We start from the raw sequence: 27027 nt of genomic DNA, 5'->3' as shown, positions 1-27027 counted from the left end.
CTTTACACCTTTGCCATATCTGTTATTGCATTTCTTAAATACAAGCCCGTCTGGCTAGTTACAGCGATAGCTCTGTGCTCTCATGCAATAAATCAAAAGGATTCACAGACGCTGTGAAAATTCTGCCATATTCAACCTTGAGCAAATATTCTCAGTGCAAGTGCAACACTGCCCTCTGCTGTCAGAGGAAGAATGAAACCATGTCAACCATTTAGGTTCCTAAGCTTCAGAGCAAAATGAAAGAGGTTTTTAATAAAACTTTAAAAGATTACCCAAACAAAGAATTTGCTGTAGCAAACATCCATGTCCAATCAGATCTTTATTGATATTAAATATTAAAATTAAATTTAAAACAATGGCTATGAAGCTACTTTTATTTGGGGGACTTTTCGCTTGGACAAGGGATGCTACTCCTTTCTATTTTTAAATTGTGCCGTGGGATCTTTGATATCCACTTGAACAGCCAGGCAGGGCAGGGCCTGTTTAACATCTCATCCAAAGAAGCAGCATTCTGCACAAAACAGGCCTCCCTTGTCAAACTGCAAGATCAATCTGAAAAGATTTATTATAATTAATTTCTAAACATTTAAAAGCAGAAAGCAAGACTGCAATGGAAATGAGGCCGGGAACAGAGCTCAAAAATCCAAGGGACAATAGGCTCATCTGGAAGAGATGAACCTGTTCGCTGCTTGACTCAATGTTAATTGTGCCTTTAAATTATTTCTATTGCTGCTTTAATTGCATTAAATGGATGTTACACCATTCCCCGGTCCAGTGCAGCTAAACCTTCCTTTAGGTAGCTGCACACAGGCTCTTTCCCCAATGAATACGAAAGTTCTTATCAGTTTGCCAATTGGAAATCCAAACCTCGATGGGACAAACTTTGCTCCATTCATGTGATGTTTGCAGCAACAAGCCTCAAATACAATAATTCCAAGCACGACTATCAGCAGGTGGGCTTTCAACCTTTTTTTTGCCCCCAGTCTCTAGAACTCCATCCTGGAGGCCCTCTGATTCATTCAATCCCTCACTCATCTTGTTCAAGGTCTGTCTCAAGACCAACTTCTTCAATGATCCATGCTTTCGGTCACCTTTTTCCTCTCCACCCCCCAGCTCAGGTGGCCAGCCATTATAGTTAAGTGCTTTGGGACATCCTCCCAATGTGAAAGGCTCTATGTAATTGTATTGTACAAGCATCAATTCCTGATTCAGATCATTTCAAATAGACTTTCCTGCACTACTCTCCATCACCTCTCCCCAGCACAAACAACTTGCTGTCATTTTCAACTGTATGCCATTGATTTCATCAACAAGACTACATTTGTATAGCAATCGTGTGATTAAAACAAGGGCCTACTGTTCAAAATGACAGCAAGTTGAAAAACTTATTCATGAAATTTAATACACAAAATGCATCAAGTTTTATCTGATCAAATTGATGGCCCATCATTGAGACCTCTACATTATACTTGCTAGCAAATGCAAGGCTTCAAATACGGAGTGAAAAGTTTACACATGCAGTTTTCCAAATGCTAGAATACTGCACTGCAGTGAGGACATCACCATAACATTCCAGTGCCATTTTGTGACTTTGGAAAGTACATCTGAGAAAGCGGAATTTACATAAACCTACAATGTGGGAAGTGAACATAGTTTGATATTGAATTTGAAAGCCAATTTCCATCTCATGCATTCAGCTTAGTTCATTAATATAAATGCAAACAAATTTCTACTACCTTCCTTTATTTTTCAAAAGAATAATGATTTGCAGATAGGCTCAATGTGTTGAATTCCTCCCCTCTTCCATTTTAGCCCTACTTAAAACCAACATACAAAATGCAGAGATTCAACGGTATTTTAAATTTTTTCCATGGAATGTTGAACCTTTTGAGCGCGAGTCAATATTTTTGTATAACAGCTATTAGATACGTACTGTCCCTTTCAATGAAAGTCAAATGTTCCTTGCTATGCATAGATGCAGCAGATAGATGAGCATAAATGTCAAAAATGCAAGCCAATAATGCAGAGATTTACTGCCAGGATAATCAATCACATCTACACTGCTAATTGATAAACATGTTCATATTCAACGAATATGAACATATATATATATATATAATAAAAATCCAATCAGGGATAGTCATTGCAATAATTTTATTACATGCATTATTTATAATGCTATCAAATCCAATCATTGTTTGTATGGGTTTTCATAGTGATAAATAATTAGTGATGACTTCAGGGGTGCGTTTCAAGCTGCATTTTGCCATTGACTAATCTACCTGCTGGAAAGGGACAATAAAGTTGCAACAAAAATGGTTCTCAAAACTGGAAGATGTTTCATAAGTTCAGCACTGATCAAGCCTCCCATTTAGTTCGGGGGAAACAGGATCCTGAAGACAAAGAAATACAGGAAGTGCCCAGTGTGTGAACCAGCATTGGAGAGAAGAGGAGCTCTGGAGATGTGTTGCTTTTTGCATTGAAGTAATCAATTTATTGTCATGTATATTCTGGTGAATGCATTCTTAGTGGATCAGAGGTTAAGGAAAGAGTGGATCTGTACGACTGTATACAATCTAAATGCCACAGTTTTCTGCAACATTCAGCTGACTGAATGCAAATGCACATGAACACGCATGATGCAGTCTTACATACTTCAAAAAACATTAGAAAAACTTAGCAACTATGACTCGGGGATCAACTCGTTCAGTAGGATTTCACAATGCAAACTGAAGAAGACAATGACAGCTATGATCTGCTCAATGGACAAAGTTCTGTTGCGTCATGGGGATAAATTCACTCTAAACGGCTTTATTAGTGCTCAAATATTAATGCTTCATTTGGAAATACTAAGATTGCACCAACAAGAAAACCTCTTGAGGAGGGCAAAAAAGTCTGTGCCTCACAGACAAGTTTTTGTCTAAATTTCCTACCTGAAACATCAATTTGAGGTTTAATGACGGGCAGCAATGCCAAGAGGTAGAGGAAAAAAACAGAAGCAGAGAATTGACTGCAGAACTAATGGAACTTTTTTTTCATTAACACTGATGCCTATTGTATTTCAAACGATGTGCAAATATCTCCACCGTTTGTTTATCCGTAAGGCGAGTGGGGGCGGCTGACTTTAAGGAGCAGATAAGTGATTAATACAACATCCACAAGAATACAATATCCACAAGAATCGTCTCTTTGCTGTATCACTACACTCATTTTCTAAAAACATTGATAGAGAACAGATATTAAAACGACAACTGATCATCAATATAATATTTTAGTAGGTTTCATTTTACCAAATGTACAGAGAAAAAGCTGCTATTTTTGAGCATTTATTTCTGTTGATTGTGGAGACAGTAAATAAGACATGCAAGATATTTCTGAGGCAAAAGTAAAGAAACACTGGCACTTGAACTAGATTCAGACTTTCTACTCCCTCCCACTCCCATCATCAAAATAATGTATTAGTTACAAGCCCCTCCCCGCCACCAAAAAAACACAACTGCATTAAGAGATAAGTATGTGTAGCAAGGAATGAGGATAAAAGAATACAGAGGGAATAAATCCTAATATACTGTCTGTCTCTATCGCAATCTTAAAACCGTCACAGAACAGAAATTACACATTTGGCCAAGATTGGATTATTTTGAGTCAGTCAGTATGACCCTGGTTACCATTGCGCTGTATGTAACAGCAGCACAGCTAAACCTGTGTCTACAGCACACTGCATGCCAGCTGCTTCATCACTGTCAGGAACACAGCAGCTATCAAGCCCTCACTTAAGTAGTGATTGCTTACATTTAGTAAAGGTGCCAATTTAGGGATATCCTCATTTTTCCACTGTATTTTTCTTAGTTTTGTGTCTCTGCAGGCCTCTGGTGACCTATGCCAGGCCCCATTGAGCTTTATTCCTGCTAGCATGTCTGGTTGGCCATGTAGCATCATTCAAGCTGCTGGAAAATATAAGCAGCTCAGGGGAGATTCTGGTTCAAAAATGACAGGAGTGCACAAAAAGGATTTTAAAAACAGGGAAACATTCTAGATGTTAGCCTGGATCAGTTGGTAACTCACGCCGTCCTGATGAGAAAGGTGCTGCAATAAATGCAAAAATTACCATTGTGATAAAAGTAGCATTGGAAAAGGAATACTTTTTCAGAGGAAGTATTTCTTCCCAGGCCCTTCTTCAACTATATATTTTCCCAGTCTCCTTCACACTGCACATATGATTTGATTCCTGTGTAGCAATCACTTGGATATGTTAGAATTGGCCTTTGTATCACTAGACTCTAGCCTAGGAAGAATCCTCAGAATCAGGATTACGATTCCTGAACACTAACCAGTGTTTCTCTTCTTTCGGCCTCCCCCCAATATTGTGCAATTGAGGATACGGTCAGGTTTAACCATAACATCCCTATCTTAGTCAATATCCCTGAATATTGACTGCTTACGCCTCTACATGAACATCATCAACTACTGGAAAAGGATCACGCAGCAATGAGGAGTGGAGATGGAGGGAAGAAAATTAGTGGAAACAAAAAATTTACCAACACAGAATAAAAATGGAACATTGTAAAAACATACCGGGGAATGGATTTCAGGATGAAATATATTCTCTGTGATCTGTTACTCAGCACAATTCACAATATTTCTCATCAAACCCAAACAGATCAATTACTAACGCTGAAAGGTTATTACCATAGGATATAATGTAATCTATAATTTAGCATAATTACAACTATTCGATTCTTACATGTGTATTTGTGACACGACCATTGGATTGGCAGGCAGCCAAAGTTAATTGCCAACTATGCCAGAATCCATTGAGTCACTTGCTTAAAATTCCCCTGCTTGCCTTAAGTGTCTACAATCTGCATGTAATGTGCATTAATGAATATGGGAATTACTGTGCACTGTCAGCTTCCTGTACTCCCTCATCTTATGTAGCACAGATGGTAGGACCACGTGATGGACAAGCTTCTACACCTCTGCCTAGTATCCTGCACTTATGTGGAGCACGTGACTTAACAGGACAAGCGAGTTACACCTGAGCTAACACAAGCAATAAAAAACAAGATGAACCTGAAAAGGTGAACGTTTGCCCAAAATACTTTCATTGTGCCGTTCAATTTGGTAACTGCTCTAAGCTCTTTCCCCCATTAAATGATTTAAAATGAGCATTATGATTTATTGTACATTTCCTATATGGTACAGAAGTTATTTTTTAACAATAGGGAAGGGAGCAAGTCAATCAATTTTGGTGCAAAGACAAAGGTTTTCTTTTAATATATTTTCCCAAACTAGCATGCAGCAGCAAGCTCCCAAAATTATAACAAAATGGCTGGACTCGGGATGGGAAAAAGAGAAGTATTAAAATTCAAAACAATCTCTTAGAAACACTTTCACTTACAAATCAAAAGCCAATTGATATCATATTCATTGCTTCAGCCAATATTTATGAATCACAGATGTGAGCCACCATGTAAACAAACAAGAGATAGAGATCAGTTTTATTGATTTAAAAATCAGGAAACATTTCGTGAATCAATGATTCTACAATGGTTAATTATCTGCTTTAACCAGATCATCTGGAAGCAAGCGGATAGTTGGATGGCTTTTTTCCTCATTGCTGCCCCAGGTCCTTGGAAATTAATGTGGTGAATGTAAAGGAGGTTTTTGAACAACAACATTTCGCCCACAAATATGCAGTCAATTCACTTTACTGTATATTCTGTGAAGTGCTTTGAGAAGTCTAGAAGATGTGAAAAGCATTATATCAAATGCAAGGATTATTATTATATTATTATAACTAGTGGACAGAATAACGCAAGGAAATGGAGCTGAATACAGTAAGAGTAACCTTCTCTATGTGCTCTGTATCACCTCAAGTAAACTTCCTTCATTTTTGAACGAAGCAATGATTTAAGTTATTTGAACCACAAAAATGCTGGTGATCTGATTGTGTAACACATTTGAGGTCCAACTCATTTAAGGTGCTGACAATCAATAAGATCCTAGTGAAGCCTACACTCTCCCCGCTAATACTATGCTTCTTTGTGAGTCAGAGGATGGTTACTTCCCCCATTCATGGGGGTAGCTCAGAGAATTCCTTCCCCACAGGCAAGGAGCCTTTTGCACAATAACATCATCATGGGCTTGGGAACCATCTGCCCATCTTTGTAAAGACAAAGGAATTAATATTTTTTACCAATTCAACCAAACTAGCATGTAGCAGCAAGCTCCCAAAATTAGCAGGACTGCTGCTGAGAGACTGAGGGGAAACAAGAGAATAACTTAACCTAAAAATAAAGTTTCAGATTGTTACGCTAACCACAAGATCAGAAGCAACATTCCGGGTTTCACATATGCCTAGATCTGCAGTTTACACTACTTGGTTTCAACATTTCTGGAAATGTTGTCTGAGTATTCTTAACACACAGGCTGGGGTAGATGACAGACTAGTAACACAGTAAACATTTGAGATGTCAGATTGAAGCACAAAGTGGTCGTTAGTCATTAGCCATAAAATACGTTCCTGCTTTGTTATACTTTAAAATATAACCAGGTGGAAAGTGTGGGCAAGGTTTGCTCAATATTCAGTGATTTGTTTGCATAGGGAGGTACACAATAAAAATACTGTATTAGTATTGTGTTCCTGCCCCATCAGGTTTGAAATGTCCCTCGGACAATGCAACATAATAATAACATCATTTTCTCTCTCCTCTCCTGCCCCCACTGAACTCTTTTCCTTTTGAATGCAGTATCTAATTATAAGTATCTAAGTATATTTCAGGGATCTAATTTTTAGTGCAGTTGTGTAGATATTAAGCCAGGCTCCATATGCCGGGAGCAATGGGAGTCTCCAATCCCTGGCAGGAAACAAAAACCTTAAATGCTAACCATGATTCTCAAAATTCTCTCCCAAACCTCAGAAGTATCGCCACATTAGCTAGAATGAGTCCAAACAAACAAAATTGAAAAATTCAATTGAAGCGCTGGGAGCAATTTGTGCTCTAGTGCTCATCTCAAAAGTTTGTTGGCCAAAGCAGCTCAAACCTTAAGATGAACCCTGATAAATATAATTCCACTGCTCTCAAATTTGCAGCTTCCTTCACCACACCATTCTCATCAGATGCTGCATTAACCAGTGGATTAGTAATTTTGCCATATTGTCTGAGAAAACAACAGCATAGGATGCTGACATTTTTACCATAAGCCTACACGTAGCAAAACCAACACTTTGACCATGGAAAAATATGCTTAGTGATTCAACACAAACGTGCTGGCAGAAAATTTGTCAAACCTTCAATACGCAGATAATATGATCTCTACTACTCAAGCAACAAAGAATCGCTTCTGCCCTTGTTCACAATTACTATGATTAATTCATGTGCAATCTTAGCTCCAGATTCCAGGACAATGCCTGTGTTGTTTGTGGCTTCTTGATGTCTTGAACCATGTTAATAACGTTCTTACTTGATATTGTTATGCTCCCTTATGAGCTTTAAATCAGTCTATTCTAAAAACTATTCTTGACCTCTGCAAATTTGTGTAGGTGCAAAGCCTGCAGCACCATTTACTTTTTCCCAGTCATCAGTTTTAATAAAACCTAATAGTAGCTTGTAGTACTGGAGAAAATCAGCAAGGCAGCAATGTCAAGGTTTTGCAGAAGCACCAGACTTTAGGAAGGATGCCAAGGCCTTGGAGAGGGTGCAAAGGAGATTTACCAGAATGATAAAAGGGATGAGGGACTTCAGTGATGTGGAGAAACTAGCGATGTTGGGGTTGTTCTCCTTAGAGCAGAGAAGATTAAGGGGAGATTTAAAAGTGGTGTTCAAAATTATGAGTAAATAAGGAGAAACGGTTTCCGATGGCGGATTGGTCGGTAACCAGAGGACAGATTTCAAATAGAGTGGAAGCCGGTTAAGCAGGACACGTCAGGGACGGCTGTTTTGTCCGGCTTGAGAGGTGTCTGAGGTTAGTCAAAATACCATTCCTGTCCGGCAGAGAATCCCCATGTCGCCATATAAAAATATGCAATAATGTTGTTGCACCTGAAGCAATGTTAACTAACCAGTTAAAGTTAAAATACTCTCTCTAAATTTAGTAAAATATATTTAACCTTTGTTTGGCTCCTAAAGTGTGGTGCTATTAGTAATTTCCCGCCCAGCAGAGGAGTGATGGCGTTTCCTCCTTTACATTGCCGTTTGCATTGGACGGGAAGGGAACCTCAGGTGATTGACAGCCTGCAGCCGCCTGCGACTCGATTGGTAGGATTCTATGATTCTATAAAGGTGGTAATTTCACTGTATTGTAAAGGAATTTCAAATTACATAAAATATACATCACACATGCAACACAAGTTAATACTATGTTAGAGACCAGTTAGTTGAGTGTTAAATGACAAGCAAACTACTGTCGGAATTCGGACTCCTACCTTCATTGGAGATATATGTGCCTGAGACACAAAACCATGGACATTCTCAATCTGGGAGAGGTTCTTCTCAGACACGTGGACCAGCTCTGGAGCCGTCACCTCATCACTGAGTTGTGGAGACCCAGGCTCTTGTGGAGGTGTGTCTTCATCTTGGTAGCGATATTTCTGTAAAAACACAAGATCGGAAAATTAAAAACCAAGACAAAACAGGTTGGGGGCAACAATCAGAGTTCAAGGACCACATGCCGGGAAGACAAAAAAAAAGGCTTAGACCTAGCAAGTTTCTCTCCAGCAGCAAATCTAGTTGCCTCTTAAACGTATTTTGTAAGGTCTGAACCAGGCAACTCAAATTACGAGTTGCTCCTTTCCTGTAGACATTTACGCCAATTAATGTGCATACAATTGCTACATATCAGGACATGGCCCTGTTGAAAGCAACTTTGCTGACAACTCAGAACTTTATGAAATCTTCTCCAATTTTAAAAATATAGTTGAGGCAAAGCCAGAAAAAAAATCCAGCATTTACAAGTGCAAAACCTTAACCTAAACTATCAAGAATCTAACCAATGTATCAATACCAAAGACCCTCTCTGAAACAGAACATCTCCATAATTTCTCCCTTTGATCCTTCTCACCCCTCCCACACCACTACCCCCCATGATTAAGGAGTTACAACTTGCGAGCATAGTGAGATTCTGAGTAGAAATAGACAAATCCAGAATGAATTTTAGCAGCAAACTCCAGAGCACGTAGCTGCACAGGCACCAAAGCAGAGAGGATACAAATTTAGAGGCTGAACACTGCCAGGGGCATGTTCTAAAATACAGACAAAAGGCCTCAGATGAAATCGGTCCTGTTGGGTGTTCTCAGTGCTGCTTCACTTATACGTACGTTCCTTGGGTTTCGTTGCTGACAATATCTATGGCAATCATTTTCATACAACTGAGTATATTAGCATCTCCAGAGTTTATTTGCATAAATACGGGAACAATTTCCACGAACGGTAAAGCAGATTTTAATAAGTGTTCACTGAGAGTGAACAAAATAAGAATTAGATAACAGCTCTTCAGATGAAATCAACATCCCCCATCGCCCACAAATGTGCGTCTTTGAATAAGGGAGCCTTTTGACTTTGGAAAATTTCTCTCTGTAGTTCCTGCTTAGTTCTGAGCAACAGCCAAATCTCAACTGCAAATTGAGCTTTTGACATGGTTTGATGAGAGCAATGAAAAACAGGTTCTGTGAGCGGGTCAACAGAACCCATCTCAGCAACCCTAATATTCACTTCCTGCTGTGGATATTTTTCTGGCAATCTCTATAATGGTTCATTAACCTGCAAATGAAAGCAAGCAATAAAAGCACAAAGTGCTTGTTCTTCTGCTCTGCCAGGGCTGTCATTAAACAGGGAGTAGCCGGAGGAGACTCTACCTGCAGCTGATACTGTTCTGGTTCCACAACACCCATTACTCTCCAAGTAATTAACACCCATTAAGCGTTTCGAGACGCTGTCCGGTGTTATATAAATGCAAGTTGCTGTTGTTGTACTTTGGCTAATTTGGAGAGATGTATTACTCAATCAATTTCTTATTCAATACATCTTGAAAAGTGCATCTTATCAGGTCAATGCATACAGCTGCTCCTTATTGATTGCTCAACTTAACTGAGTAGATAGTTTACAAAGTACTGCAGGCAAAACCAGCCACTTTCCACCATATGTACAAATTTGGGCAAGTGTGTGTGTGTGTGTGTGTGTGGTGGGGGGCAGGGGATGTTAAGAGGCAAGGTCAACAGATTTAGATTTGTAATAATAATAATGTTTGCATTTGATATAGCACCTTATCACGTCTTCAAGATGTCTCAAAGCGCTTCACAGAACATACCGTAAAGTGAATTGACTGTATATTTTGTGGGCGAAAGGTGGCAGCCAATTGCACACAGCATTGTCCCACAAACAGTCGTGGATTGAAGTGACCAATTTATTATTATTGTTTACAGGAATTACTACTCCAGGAAAAGCAATGCGCCAATCAACTAACAACCAGGTTCCTACTTACTGCTAGGCAAACAGAGGCGTGTGAAGTAAGGAAACTTGTCCAACATTTCGCCCTGCCGGGAATCAAACCCAGGTCTCTCATTTGTGAGGCGAGTGCTCTAACCACTGAGCTACAGGACTCCACTGAGCTACAGGACTGTTTTAATAGTAAAAACACTGCAAAAAGAACAAATTCAAGAGAGTAAATCACCATCCACAAAATATTAAAGGCAAATAATGCAGCACCATGGGCAGGAAGCTCTACCCTTTGCTAAGGTGCCACCAACTGAACTAGCTTCTGACGTGAAAGGCGCTATACAAATGTAATTTTGTTGTTGCTGTTGTTCCTTCCTACCACATGCTTGAGGTTAAACACTTCGCTCCACACACACACAAAAAAAGGTCACATCAGTATCAGATCAACACGAGATAACTGTGTGCAGTGCAGAACAGTATTTCATACCACCTCCTTTCAAGGGGTTTCAGGATCAAAATTCTCTCTTAAATTTAAATCTCTAACTTATACCATATAGCATCACATTGAAACATCTCAAAGCAATTCATAATAATTACTGTTAAGTGTAGGGGATGAAATTTTTGTCGGCAGCAACGTGCAGGAATATCTCAGCAACAGCCTGGAGATAAACGGCCAATTAACCTGGAGCTTTGACAAGGAAAGAGGAATTCCTGTATCTCTTCAAATTTTACCATGGTGTTTCCAACAATGCAGTCCTCCCTCGATTGTAGCGTCAACCTGGAATTCAAGCTTGAGTTGCTGCAATTTGGGACTTGAAACCAATCTTTTGATCTAGAGGATTGAGTGTTATCGATTAAAGCAACAACAACTTGCATTTATATAACGCCTTTCACGCTTGATGGTGTCTCGGAGCGCTTAAAAGCAAACAAACAAGAATAAAAAGGAGCCTAATTATCTGCAGATTCTTAGTGTTTTGATGCTGACATCAGGGAAACTGGTTCCGGGATCAAGCCTGCATGTCGGTAACTGCAAATTGAGGCAGTCTTGGTGGCATCAGCATATTGGGTGGTAATTTTCGTGGAGGCGGTCTGCCGTAAGGAGGTCACTCCTGGATAGCAATGTTTTGCCACCAATAATCCCCGAAGGATGACATTGCATTTCCATATGTGATGACAAGAGTACATGCCATGACGTCACACGCTATATGTGGATGCTAGTTCACCTTTGTAATGGGAATGTTGAGGCTAAGAACTGATCAGAGCAGCCTGAAATCGGAGGAGCTAGTTCCCAAGGAGCATATCAACCTCCTCTTTGGTCTTCCCCACCTTCTCCATTCTTTTTTAAGGTACCAATTCTACAGGGGTCTCATAGGCCGTTGATCTTTGCAAGTCCAATGAGGCCAGCAAAATATTTGACAGTGATCCCTCACTCACGAGGGATCACTGTCACCATCTGGAACAGTAACCAGGATCTTCCCCTCCCCAGGCACACTAAGACCAGTTTCCGCTGTCCTGGCTGAGATCAGCTGACAATGCAGACATGGATCAAACAAGGACCAGATCTGTATGGGGTTGTTTCACTCAGTCAGGAGTTCTGTGTGTTTAAGGAATTTCAGCTACTTGTCTTCAACCTACATTATGAACCTTGCCCCTGCATCAAGTAAAACTTCACAGCTTGCAACCTTCTGTGAGCCTCCTCACACAGTATGCTCTTGGGAAATACTTTAAGTGTGTGTCCAGTTAAAAAATAATGGTATTTGATATAGTGCCTCATCATGTCATTGAGCTGTCTCAAAGCACTTCACAGAATATATTGTAAAGTGAATTGACTGTATATTTTGTGGGCGAAATGCAGCAGCCAATTGCGCACAGCAGTGTTCCACAAACAGATTTTTATAAACGTGCAGAAGACGACGAATGCAAAGGAACAGAAAAATCAAACTAAAATTAAAGTTAAGTGATTAAACAAAAAGCACTTTAAACTAAAAATACTAAATGGCGCTGAAGTTGCCGTCTGCAACATTCATTCCTAGCAATTATTTGCTAAAATTAAACAGTCCCAAGTCCTGTGCATTAGATGGTAAATTCAACTCATCCGATAACCAGATATTTTAAATCGTAGCAAGGCTTATTTGCCACCACAGCTGGCATCCCTATGGCAACAAACGTTGCTGGATCAGTGGAGAGAGCAATGTGAATACAAAATGCGTGCTTTCCTCGCACAATGTAATCAGAGCTAAACAAGGGTTTGCTTCCAAACGGAGGTTTGTCCCCATTTACTACCTATAGAGATTTTGCATTGCAGCGTACGCCTGGTTAATAGATGAGTAATTACTGCAACGGGAACTGATTGCTTCCTTCCACTTTGATACAACAGTAGCTGCTGTTGGATAGACAGAATCGACTCAGAATCATCACCGAGAACACAAACTCCGCAATGCAAAATTTAGATTACAAAAAACTTGAATCTGTAGATTTGCTTAGGTGACTGGCTAAAAACCAAAGAAAACATCAAAAAACTCTTTTTTAAAAAACTTTGATTCAGTCAATGTATGTTCCCGACTGACTATGTGGAATTCTTAATAATTGAAAGAGGGCATCAGTTTTGTCAAACAATCTCATGAGTCAATCCACTCCCTGTCATTAATGCCAGGACCACCCGTTTATTATAAAGTCACTAGTTGTAAGAGGTTGTTTGTTGGCAGTAACTGTGTAGGGTGGAAGAAACTTTCAAGATAAATCATTTTCTTCAATTAGCTTTTCATTTAAACACTGAAGCCCACAGTGCAGGATGTCAACAAGGTTAAATGGAGTGGACGAGAATAGAAAAGCTAAGTAGTGGTTAGGTGATGCCTAACTTGAGATTGAAGTATAGCCTCTGTGCTTTTACTTTGTAATTAAGCTGCTAATACAGTTTAAATGCAGAGAAGGTTTTTTTTACAGTGCCTTATGAAATCAGTGTCTTAAAAGTGTTTAATAGGTAATTAGACAAGTATAGTGACTGTATTTGTATGTTGATGCAACTAGGCCAGATGGTTGACAAAGATGATGCTTAAAGCTGTTGGGTACGCAAATTACTGGAGTATCAGAGGGCAGATCAGGGATAAGTAAGAGAACAGATTACAATGCTGATAGAAAGGGATTAATTTCAGTGACATCCTGCACTAGGAGATTTGGCGCTTCACCATCACAATAAAAAGTTAATTGAATTGCACAACTTGCCTTGCCATGACAGGTTGCTCTAGCTTTATGTGGAGAACTGATGTTTTCTGAATTTCATTAATAGTTTTACAAAACACGATGGTTGCAGTTCTGGTCACATGGCACAACATTAGGTCTGAAGCTATAAATCTGTACTGTGTGATCTGGTATCATAGTACCAATATAAGAGAACATGCTCTCTTCTACACCCACAGTGGGTTTCCAATTCCAGCTGACTCTCACTTCCCAGTTTCCGGTTGTTGAAGACATTGGGACTCATATTGTTGGGGGAGGAAGATGCAAGGAGAGGAACAACTAAACGAGCGATGTGAATGAAAATTAAACTACAAAACGAGCAGTTTTGGGAAAGGGTAAGAAAAATATTCTGAAGGATAATATTCCAAAGGTACTTGTAGATGGACGAAAGCTGAATGTAAAGCAATATGTGAAAATAGCTACATAGTAATTTGCTATAACTAGAAAAAATATGTTCCGAGGAGGGAGCCTGAAACAGCTGCAGTGCAAAACAAAGCAATCACTTCCAGTGCACTGGCCACCACAGCCTGGAGGCTTTACACCATGTGAGTCACTGGTCTATAAGAAAAATGTGATTACTGAGCACTATCCCGTCTCATTTAATCTAAGCAGCCACTGCAAATCCCGAAGTGCACTTGTATTTGACTTCAGAGTACCCATCTTTGTTTGTTCCTGAAGGAGTATACTCACTTCTGTCTGAAGGTGCTCTCTCTCCCTCTTGGTTTTACATTTTTTCCCATTATATAGTTACCGATTGACTCACAAAACCTCCCAGCTCGGCTGATCGTCTCATTTGCTGATTGTTCACATTTCCTGCTAATTCCTGAACCTGACGAACAAGCTGTTAATGGCTGCAGCTCTGCCTCCAGTCATTATTTGATTGAGCTGCAAATTTGGATTGCTGGTCTTACATTCAGGTTTACCCCTCACCCTGCAACAGAGATCAACCTCATTTACATCACAAGGCGGCACAATATTAATTGGAATAAAGACTACTGGGATAGTCTGAGCATAAGTCACTTCAATGGACTGTCAGTAATCTTTCCCTTCCTCCTAACCTCATTCTCCTTAGAGAATGCTATTGGAATTGTCAAATGCTTCACAAAATGAGTTACTTTGAAGTGTAGTCATGTATATAGACAAATGCCAAAGCTCTTCTGGGACCGTAATGTACGACAAACAAGATAAATGTCCTTTAATGGGTGAATGTAGATGAGGCAGAACTCCCCATTCTTCGAAACAGTGCCCACAAGACGGCATCTTTAACATCCACCTGAACCCCCAGAACATGAAGATGGGAACCCAATTTAACATCTCAATTAAAGGACATATAATCTATTCTTAGCCTTAAACAAGCAAAGCTTGAGCTGGCTATTGGAAAATTTCTAAGGGCAGCCCAAGTAAATCAAATCAGTGTCTCCTCAGTTTTGGACAAAGTATCCGAGAGGTTTGACAAGCAGTGAAGTCAAGATGAACAGAGTCAAAGGAGGAAACAACAGAGACCATGGTCAGAAGGCAATATCGCCAGCTGGTAACAGGTGCGTTTCTGGGTTTATCCCAAATGCTTGTAAAGCGTTACTAGAACATGTTTCTTCACCCCCAATTCCCATTTCTGCAACACAACACATCCAGCTGGGGGATGCTCCGTTCTAACGTCTTTGATTATTAACCTTGCTTTAAGAAAACACTTCATGAAATATTTGTTGAATGACATCTAGAGGTTTAAAGCAAAACGGGAACCAAGTAGTCACATGGTGACACATTCCACGGTTACAGAAATTTATGTTTTGAAACAAAATCATTATTGTACCATGCACCACTGCCTATGCTCTTTTTATAATATGTATGTGGCCAGCCAGCAAGATATCCAGCCACATACACATTACCACTCCAGTCACTGAATGTCTACTCATTCCTTATCAGGATATTTTTTTATTAACAAATCAGTCAAAAAGGATCCCTTCAGGGGTTCATGTTCTCTGATTTTTATTACTCATTCAGTACTAAGCCTTCTGTCAAACCAAATAAATGTCAAGAAGATGTCCCAATAGGCTGTGGGCAAACTCCCCATATGAGACTGCGACAGAATGTCTCAGCAGAAAATGAGAAATATGTTTCAAACTTTTTTTGGGAGGGTGGGAAAAGAAGAGGAAAATCAATGTAAAGCACTCGCATGTACCTTTCACCAAAGTAGGTAAAACATAGCAGCATCTGCTTACGCATCTCAGCCTAGCCAGAACAAAGGGTGTAACTCAGACAAAATGTATCTAGAGGCAAGTATCATGTCAGATGCCATTCAGTGAAGATGCAGTGAAGAATTTCTAGACACGGGATTGAGAAATCACTTAGCGCAATGTTGGAGCTGAGGCGCTGCATTGTCAAAGGTGCTGTCCTTCAGTTGCTCTGTTGAAGATCCCATGGCACTATTCGAAAAGAGAAGGGAGGTTCTCCTGGTGTCCAGTTCAACATTCCCACAGATAAAATTGGCATTTCGCTTCATAGCTGTTTGTAGGACACTGCTGCGCGCAAATCGGTTGCCATGTTCACCCACAGTCACTACACTTTCTGACAAATCATGTAAAGTGCTTTGAGATGTTTAGACAATGTGTTAACCCACTATATCAAAGGTCATTATTTGTATTCATTTTACAATCGGTCAAATTTCAGACTTTTGGAAAGAGAAACCAAGGCAGATTTCACAGGATATGTAGTGCTTCTATCATCCACTGCTCTGCCAATAAGAATTGTAGCAACAAGGTTAGGCCCTTCAAACTCAGCAACATCAGGGAGATGAGACTGGCCAAAATGAATGCGATAAGATTTTGCAGTTGCAGCTTTTTGATATCAGCTAGCAGCGCATGGATCCTGGTTCTCCTCAGAAGAAGGGCCCTGTTTACCAAAGTATTTTAGCAAGTCTGATATTCGGCCTATTGGAAAGGTTTGAACATTGTATTAATTATTGAAATCTACTGCATGTTGTGAGACACCAAGTAAGCCGGTCAACAGACTCTTCTCTCCTTCTGCAATGTTGTTGCAGCATCCATGTTGACATCTTGTGCTCAAAATAAATGCATGAATACCTGGAACAATCTGGTACGGTTTCATTATTTTCTAATTCATTGGGGTCAGGTCCTTGGGAGTCAACTCCTCCAACAAAGTCAATAGCAATCATGGTTCAAACACAGATCCCTGAAAATCCGAGGCACAGCAGACTAGAGTGATGCTAAAGTTAATCATTCTATTCAACTTTGATTTCATCTGAAAAGGGTTTTGATCCGGATTAAAAATGTTAACTGTGGAAGTATTATTCGAAACAGCCAATCACAAATGTACCATCAAACAAGACCTACAGATAAACAACAACAACAACAACAACAAGATTCCATTTATAAAGCGCCTTTCACGTCAGGAGGACATCCCAAGGCGCTGCACAGTTGGGTCAAACCCAAGTCAATGCAATATGCAGCAGATTCACAGTGACCCTCTCCTTCTCCTCCAGGTTTCTCCCCCCAGGACTGTTACCAATCTCCCCTCAATGAAATCACACAAACACTTGGGGAAAGTGGAATCTGTAACTCACAACCTCAAGTTTTTATGACTTCTTTTTAACTCAAATCTCAGTTGGTTAATAACAAAATTGTTTGGAGCAACTGAAAGCTTCAGTGTACTGTACAGATATTCAGTATTTGCTCCCCTTATACTCCCACTGTGCAATGTGAGTCACCCCTGCCACAAGCCCTGCAGTGACAATCTTCCCCACAGGCTTCCTACACACAGAGACGGGGTAGTGACATCGTAGACAACTCACTTCAGGACAAAAGCTGGACTGATAGGGCCTGAAGAAACATAATTGGTCATATAATACATGATGTGAAAGCAAAACAAGCATTAATCTAGAAGCACACAGTACAGTCCACCTACTTCCTCATCCTATAAAGAATGCCACCAGTCATTACATTTTATTAAGATCTGGAAAGCACAGGTGGACAGGCAGTTGTTTGAGACTATCAAAAATCATCTGTGAATAGAAACCGCAGGACAACATATTAGACCGCTTGAACCCATACCCTGACTCAGAAGTGAGAGTGCTACCAACTGAGCCAGGCTAACACTTTGGACAATGAAGAAAAACGGTTTGGCTGCAAAAGAACAAATAACTAATGCTGGTTGCAAACCCCAAGGCTCTCTCCAGAGGGCAGTCAAGACGGAAAATAACTCCTTTGAAAAAAGCTGAAACTCACTGAATACCTCTTCCAACTTGATCTTAAACTGGATGAACAAGATCGTATCCAACATGCCAAAAAGGAAAAAGCAACTTTCTCCGAACTTATGTACATAATAAAGAGCTTTTAAATACTCTTGCGAAAAACACTGCAGTGCTGGTGGGAGAGTGACAATATGCATAGTAGCTTCAGCACAACATCACCTCTCTTGCTCCAGCCTTCCTTTCCCCATAAGTAGATTCTATTGAATGCATTCCAATGTTCATTTTTTTTATTGCTGAATCCAGAAATTTTAAATTAAAACCAGCACCTTCTATTGATTTATTTTCTGTACATAAATGGGATGCCAGTACACACACTTCTCAAGGGCCAGGAAAATGCCCCAGAAAGGGTCAACAGGTTAGGGAGAAGGTGAAATGGCTAAGCAATCAGTTTGTTCTTACGTAATACACCTTCAGAAATAAGCGAGCTAACACAGTGCATCAGTCAGACACTCAAGAAAATTATTTTAACTATTTGCCCGTTAAAGAACAGCAATGCATTTAGGTGAGAATAAATACAATCTAGCTATACAAATGTAAACTCGGGAGAACTAGCAGGAATTTGTATTCTTTTTGGTCAGCCTGGCATCTGTCATACTTGAAAACTCTTAACCATGCTTAAGAGAGTGTCCCAAATAAAGCAATGAGAGTTCTATATGTGTATGGGTTCCATTTGTCTAGTATGGAATGCGCATTCTCTCCCCAGAGGGATGAACCCTATTTGTCTAATCCCATATAGACACACTGGCAAGAGCTACGGTTTGGGCACTCAGAGCATGCTTTGGGTTAACCAGCTAAGTCCACGCAGCCTACCATTGAGGAGCACTGATAAACCATCTGCTGCCCGTCCACCCGGGACTAATTTACTCATTAAAACTTAGGTTTGCTGGGTTAACAGTAGATGATTGGGAAGAATCCCAGTCTCCATATGAAGGGTCTGCTCCTCCATGTACTGTCAACAAGCCAGACTGACTGGTCCATCATGTACACTGGTGGGAGCACCAGCCTGCAGCACGACAGCTGCACATAACATTACACCCTAGATCAGTGGCGGCAAACCCATGGCCCAAAGGCTGGAAGTGGCCAGTCGGACATTCGCACTGGTCTAGGTGAGTCAATTTTAAATCAATATTTATTTCCAGTTTTTTTCTTGATTGAATATTTCTTGTTTTATTGCATAAATTAAGAAACATTCAATCAAGAAAATGTTGTTGGCCGACCCAAAAGGTTGGCTACCACTGCCCTAGATACAAAACGTAGCATTCCAAGATTAAGTCTAAACGAAACAGCACAATCAATCGAGGATTTTGAAAGCATATGTAGCGAAAGATTATCTTAGTTGATAAATCAGTATGGGGGTGGTGGTGAGTCATAAGCTCAGGGATGTCACGGAAGAGTTAGGCAAAGTTTACAAGAAACACGTTTCATGCAGGTTTATTTGAATATGCAATACTTTGCCATAAAGAGCTATTGAAGAAGAGTCCATAAGCTATTGAAGCTAAGACCAATTAAAATGGAATTAAACATTTGAGGAGAAGCAATATAAATGATATGAGAGGGAGAAGAGAAGTTCATTAGATTAGTTAGCTTCAGAAGTGTGGTTGGCACTGGCATAGGCTTAATGGGATAAATGACATGTTCTTGTCCTGTCATTTCTAGAATTGAATTAACTCATACCCGATTCATGCTTTGCAACTTTGGCATAAACTTCAAAACTAAACCACGACATTCTAATGCGTTAAAATGAGATTAACAGTATATGTACCAGTGACGTTGTCCCTTCATGCTTAGAATTCAACCATACCATTAAAGTGTATGATTCAGGATGATCTCACGGTAAGAGAATCTAATTAGAGCACATTTACAAACTCTTGTTGAAAAAGACAAAGGGGGAGGCCATGCAAATCTGAGAGACCAGTATTCCTGTAAAAGTGGTTGGGCTGCCAGCAGGTATTGCACTTTGCACTACAGGTATAAGATTGAACAGCTTGCTCCATCATGTTCTTCGAAGCTAACAGCTGTTCAGATATGGAGAGCAAGGTATTAGGCAGCAGGTCGGTTATTAACAAAAGAGTCAACATTTGAGGAGTAATTAGAATCACAGTACTATTGCATTTCATTTGTTGGGGAAAAAACTTTTTAAAATTATCAAGCAAAAAATGTTCTACTCCCATGAGAAAATGAAACAGGTACAAGATAGGTAAGTAATTGCACAGTGTATGGCACTGACAAATAAACCAGGATGCCCACAGAATCAATCTCTTGGCTGGGTTGTCAGCTAGAGTAGCAGTGGGGACCCTGCAAGAGGTGTTAATCTTCCTGGATTTTCAGAGATTAAAGAGAAGCAAATTAACCTAGCTGCTCCTTCCTACTTAATTATCAGTGATACAAAACCACTAGAAACGTGTCAGACTGTGATGCTCCAATTAATTAGAACTATCAATGCTCACTGGGCTGGTTCACCCTGAATACTCACCTAGCCAGGTAGTGGAGGGCTACTGCCACCCAATTGCACCCCAGCATAACGTTGGAAATAAAGGTACATAGAAACTTTTGCATTTTAGCCATCATGTACACAGTATCCCATGAATGAGAAGGCCTGGTAACTACAGCATTGTCACTAGAATTTTGTCCTGCTCATAACTGATCAGCTCACATCATTCCAACAGTTCAAAACATTCTCAGCAGTTTTGAAAGGACAGAATTCAGTTATACTGCTGGGAATTTTTCACAGTTCAGGTGAAAGTTACCAATACACTTCACTGAAATCTTAGTGATGACACTAAGTTATATGGAAGATACTCACCACTGATAAAGGTACATAACAGATACTTAGTACTGAATCCACTTTAAGTGTTAATGGGACAGAGTTGTCAGAAATAATAATTAATTATTATTTGCCTTTGATATAGCCCATTTCTTGTCAGGAGGAGGGCTTAAAGCCCTTCACAGAAAGTGTAGCAACTGTGCATTTTGTAGGCAAACCAATCAGCCAATTTGTGCATAGAAATGGCCTACAGTCGTGAAGTGAATGAGCAATTGTATCCTGGTGGGGTGGGGGCAGGGGTGGGAATTGAAATACAATCTTGGTACTGAAATCAAAGATCCCATTAATAAAGCACAACCAGTCTGTAAGGCATGTAAACTGGCATGGAGTAGCTCAAACAATAATATAATTACCAATTGTGAAATTTTCCAAATCCAACAACTGAACACAGGATCAAAGTCTAAATCCAAATGTTATCTAAATGTCATATCTAATAAACTGTACAAAAAGGTTATGTATATCTGCACAGTTCTGCATATAGCTATTCATGAAAAACAAGTCTGAAGTTGCCTATTCTCCAAAGGAATTGCTTTTTGATGAGAAAAACAGACTTCCAATGTGTTTTCAGTTACAACACTGTAGATTACAAAGTTTTAATTTAAATCGTTGGCAGATCTGACCATTAAATATTGATCATCAATGCATCATTTGTTTCTTCTTTCAGGCTCACTGATACGTGGCCGATAAGTGTTTCATATGTCTGAACGTTTCACCTTTAGCAGTCGACTGAACTCCATTCTTTTGGCTCATTAAACTAATTCACAAAGGTCAGAGCAGCAGAAGATGTTATAGCTGGAATTTCATTCCAGGTAATGTTCTACCAATAGGCGAAGGTCTCCTATTTGTTGTTTTATAGAATACACATCATAAAACAGACAGGGTTACACTCCTCATACAGCAGCTCTGCATTAATAAGAACAGCAGCTGAATGAATTGATTATAAAGGCACCATGCTCCTCACTGCTCTGAACTCGAGCTTACTTTTTGGCCTGAAACAAAACTCACTTTGTGAAGTGGTGAAACTCTGTCCCTGGGTCAATCTATCCCTCTTCAGCTGTAGGATCTCCACTATCACTAAGAAGGCAGTGGGAAGTACAGTGCAAAAGACTTGCAAAGTTCATAAAGAAAATATTCATCTCATCAATTGCACTACTTTTCCAACAATTTGAGATACAAAAAAATCACTTCTCCAGGGCTAACACAACTTGCTTTCAAACATTACTTTGATTATTACTGTAAATGCGAACTGCATCTGAAATGGACTGGTTCCCTTTTATCCAGTGTGCATGTTTAGTTTCAACCCTTTTGCAATAATAGGTAACTTTTGAACATAACTGTGGATCTTCTGACTGCAATCAGCCTGGGTGCCCTGGTGGTCCATCAACAATGCACCATAGAGCAGCATTAATCAAATTATTCTCTTCTCCACCTCCCTCCCTCTCATACTAATGAGAGTTTTGGTCTCAGCTAGACTGATATAGAGAAAGAGAAAGAGATCAGGACTGACAGCAAAAAGATCTGTCCCACACTTGTACATAAAGCTCTCAACTCATGGACCACTCTTTGCAATTTGTTGCTGCTGTTGTTGTCTGATTTAGGATCACAAAGTCATCTTGCATGGATTGTGAAGCACATTGCTGGGAGTCTGCATGTACAGTATTTGCATCTTAACATTTGTAGACTTGTGTTTTTACTTGCCCAGAGTTCAAAGTGACTTCAAATTCACTTTGGAACAATAAAGACCTAGGATGGAGAAATATGGGAAAGGACAGGCTGTTCACTCCTGACTGGCATTATCCTTTGGAAGAAACTTAGCTACTGTTTGTGGTTGAAGCATTAGGTTTTTGTAATAATTTTTGTAATTTTTCTTTGAAATTTAAAATCATCAGTCGTGAGTGTGGTAGTGAACCTACAGCATAGGGCAGGAATTCATACTTACAGACCACAATTTAGAAAGGAACTGTGAAGCCATTTTATCCAGACTGTGCATCCGGTCTTAGCACTGTCCCATCAGGATCTCAGTAGCACAATGAATGAGGGAAGTGAACCCCTGAATATACAGTAATTTGAAATCCATATTTTACAGGCAGGTTATTCAGCTTGAGCAACATTAACAACTTGGGTGGGGGGGGAGGGGGAAGGATAGTTGTTTCCCCCTTAATTTGGGAAATGTTTCTTGGCACGATGAGCTTAAAGGGAGTAGGGGATAAAATGGACAAATACAGGGTCGGAAGAAGGTAGAAATTAAATTGTTCATCTGTTTCCCAGACAATTACAAAGGTGCTTTTCTATAATGCACAGAAGCAAACTGAGAACTAGACAAGTTTTCAACTAAGACTACATTAATGAAATTCTCCTTCAGACAGGCTTTTTGAATGGTTTGCTGAACAGTTTCACTGCATTCGAAAGAATCATGCTGCATTGATCTCAATCATGTGAAATCAAAATCAGTGGTCAACATACCATTTGTAACATTCCTCGGGCCATGTGCATTACATCCTAAACAGCTGGAAATAAATCTCATCACTTGCTTAAACAATGCATTCTTTAGTTCTTAATTAGAAGCTACTGCCTGAATGCAAGTAACGTGTTCTGCCTGGATTAGAAGTACTGACACAAGCAGCACTTTGAGCTGAACGTCAATTAAACAATTACAATGCTACTGTGTTCACATCAAACCAGAAATGCAGCAATCTCACAATTTCCTAACCTTATCCTCATCCTCCCAGTATTGTGTGCATGAATTGCAAAGCACCAGAACTCATCCATGTTAGGATGCTAGATTGCCTTTGGTAATATATTAAAAATCAAGTCTGCATCCAACATCACGGGCCAGCAAAACAAATGTCAGAACAGATCACCAGGGCTGATCACTGATGTAGACAAACCGCATAAATAAAATTCTGAGGGGAAACGAAAAAGGAAACTAACGGCAGACAATAGAGTTACACACTATAGAATTAGGGATACCGTGAAATGTTACAATAGCATTTTACAATAGCAACAAGCAGGATATTAAAGGCCTATTTAATAGGGTGCTTATAATGGAAAAGAGCAGCAGCTCTCTACGTCTTGGATTACATACGATATATACTAAAGCAGCCAGATGTACTAATCTCCCATTGATTGTACTGCAGTATGTAGTACTAGCATTATTTCAAAATAGATGGCTTTTTAGCCACGTCCCCCGATACTGACCAGAACCTAGACATACAAAAATCTATAAGATCAAAAGCTGCGCCACTGATCATCTTTAAACTTTAATTAAAATACTACACAAAAACACAGGAGATAATATTTCCAACCCACCTTGCATCCAAACATCAATGATATAGTACTGTTGGTACACGCCACTTTACAGTGACACAGCATTGGAGAAAAGCAATCCAAGTTTTTGATGCTAGGAGACATGTTAGCAATTCCAGGCTGATCAATGACAGATTATAGAGTGGCTGAAGCGGCTCAGTAAGCAACGACTTGCAGCCGGTCCAAGCACCTACTCAATTTCCACGGCATTCTTACTTCTGACAGCTCCTCGGGTACATTTGTAATCTTCCCAATACTTTTATTCTCCCTTACTTTTGTTCACCTTCTGCCATAGAAAGCGTAAATCTTCAAAAAAAAAATTCACAGTAAATCAGCCATCACTTCGTTCTTCGGATTTCTGAGGGGGGGCAGGGGGTGTGAGTGTGGGGAGGGTGGGGGCCTGTCAGGACTCAATTTATCCAAGAAGGGTCTGAATATTTCAGTCAGAAGAGCAGACTACACCGCAGCAGCTCCACCTGCTGCAGTGCAACTAATGTGTCATCTCCTCCATAGGATAAGAAGCAACTACAGCAGACACACAAAGGCATGGTATGCTAGTTCTATAGGGAGGGGGAGGGGCAGCTTTTTGCAGTGAAGGACTCATTACATGCCCTGTCAGACACAAAACCAACATCCCTGCAAGGTACTTTCGCATCAAGATCATTAAAGCTACAAGAATCTGGTGAAACTACTCGAGATTAGAATCAGAACAGCACAATTTTATGGATTCTATACTCCGGGTATAAAGTGCGTTTGGCAAGATCTGTACCGTGGAAGTAAGGCGCTGCAGCAATGTCAGCGATATCAGCCCCTTTAAACTCTTAAAATCAAAAGGGAATATTTAAAATAATGTTAATCCTGTTAATTTTAATGTTTAAAATAGCTAACCCTGTCATAAAATAAGTAAAACACAAATAAAGCAGCAAGCTACTCATTTGCAAGACTTTTCAGAATGCTTTGTATAATTCTTCACTGGCATATTATATAAATATGATTAAGCAGCATGTGGATTGCATTGCACAGCTTTTGAACAGAGTGAGCCTTATCAAACCCTTGGGTAATTTATCAGTTGTCTTTCTACCATCCTCAAATGCACTTCTGCGCTATCACCTCGGAACTGGCCAATCCTCGCTCAGTGCCTTGTGTTGGACATCGCAGGCGAGGGCACGTGACCCAGTGCCCACATCATTTTCCTGTGGCTGAACACATTACATGAGCATCGACCTGACAAGCAAGCAGCGAGTGGTTATTACATTTAGTCTGCCGTGATTATTTTTAACCTTTAATGTGTTCTTTAGCGGTTATAAAACAAGGCCAATTTCCTAGATCGCTCTCAAACAATTCACACCGCCTAAAACTTTTTTTGTAATGAATCTACAAGCTGGGGAAATTCTAGATGCTGCAATAAAGGGAAAATATAAAATGGGAAACAGGGATGAGAGGAAAGAATAAAGAAACCTGTTTCATTCTAATTAAAATCCAGCATTTTAGAAGTAATAAGTCATATTTACATGTACTTCAGTCAGACCTTAACAAGTAGGTGCAGCACTACCAATACATGCCCAATCCCATCTATTCCAGCGCTGGTTTGCTTTGGTAAAAGTATATGTCTATTACTGCAGTTCATAAAAACATAATTCCTGCTGCTCACCATGGTGGGAATTCCCTCCAATCACAGCAAAAATGGCCTCCACAGTGAAATAGAAATTCAGTTTCTCAGGTCAGAGTTTTGAATAAGAGTCTACATTTGGGATACATGCTGCAACAGCTGATCAAAGAGAAAAAAATCACATTACTACACAGTCAATAGTAAAACACAATGTTCCTGTTAGTAACACAAGCAGAATTTAGAATTAGTTCTCTACGTAAAGTACCAATTCTCTCCTCCTCCTCAAAACACTGTAGAATTTCACATTACAGAATAGGAGACAAGTTTAGAACAACCAGGGATCATTTGATGAGAAAAGGCTCTGTGCAGTTGACTAATGAATATTTAATAGCGCCCATTAAAGTCTCACCAGGTAAGACAGTTCACAAAAGGCTTTGTATGCAAGGCGAAGGCAAACAAAAGAAATCATTAGGAGGATTGTTTGAATGGATGGTGGAGCAGTAGGTAGTACTGTAATGCTTTGCAACAGAGGCTTCTCATCATATTTAACTTCTTTATCTTGGTAGTTATCAGAGAGACATGCAAGAGAGAAATGCTTTGAATTCTAAGTTGTGCTTTTGTGCCCAGCACCTCGTCACAGAATGGGGGGGGGGGGGGGGGGGGGGACATTTAACTATTATTCTACTACTATTTACTATTTAGCCCCGAGGCTCTGGAACTCCATCCCCCAGTGCCTTCGCCTTGCTTCCTCCCTTTCCTCCTTCAAGGCCGGTCTCAAAACCTTTCTCTTTGACCGTGCCTTCAGCTCCCCTCTCGACTCTCTTCCTCCTCCTCGCTCCCTCCCTTCCCTCCCCTCACCCTGACCATTTCCCCCCTCCTCTCTCCCTCCCTTCCCTCCCCTCACCCTGACCATTTCCCCCCTGCTCGGGTCATGACCCAACTGTGCAGCGCCTTGGGACGTCCTCCTGACGTGAAAGGCGCTCTATAAATGGAATCTTGTTGTTGTTGTTGTATTATAAAACGAGGTCAATTTCCTAGATCGCTCTCAAACAATTCACACTGCCTAAAACGTTTCTTTTAAAAAGTTGCATTGAAAAGTGCAACATTAGGAGTGTTGCACAATGCATCCTTCTTGCATGAAGGGCCATTAGAGTCCATACAAACCAATCGCAGAGGCACAAGTACAGAGCTAAAGCTAACACAATCTGACAATTCAGCACAAACCCATTGTTGTGCACCTATTAGACTAGGAGGCTGCAGTCCAAGGTCATGAGCAAATCACAGCCCATCTGTTTGGTAGAGATCAATAGACAGCATGGGGGAATTTCATAGGATAGCAATAGGACTT

General features: G+C 40.1%; 1 protein-coding gene across 6 annotated transcripts in view; it reads right to left on the bottom strand.

Annotated features, from left to right (window-relative positions):
- Positions 1 to 27027, bottom strand: part of LOC103181252 (disks large homolog 1) — a 198152-nt gene that overhangs the window by 110942 nt on the left and 60183 nt on the right. For all 6 annotated transcript variants that reach the window (XM_042339091.1, XM_007897864.2, XM_042339089.1 and 3 more), the window contains exon 4: positions 8429 to 8593. In XM_042339091.1, the coding sequence (XP_042195025.1) occupies positions 8429 to 8593 (165 nt within the window). The remainder of the gene's footprint in view (positions 1 to 8428; positions 8594 to 27027) is intronic.

Source organism: Callorhinchus milii, unplaced genomic scaffold, assembly GCF_018977255.1.
Source record: "Callorhinchus milii isolate IMCB2004 unplaced genomic scaffold, IMCB_Cmil_1.0 Scaffold11, whole genome shotgun sequence".
In the NCBI taxonomy this organism is placed as follows: domain Eukaryota; kingdom Metazoa; phylum Chordata; class Chondrichthyes; order Chimaeriformes; family Callorhinchidae; genus Callorhinchus; species Callorhinchus milii.
This window is presented reverse-complemented; position numbering and strand designations above follow the sequence as displayed.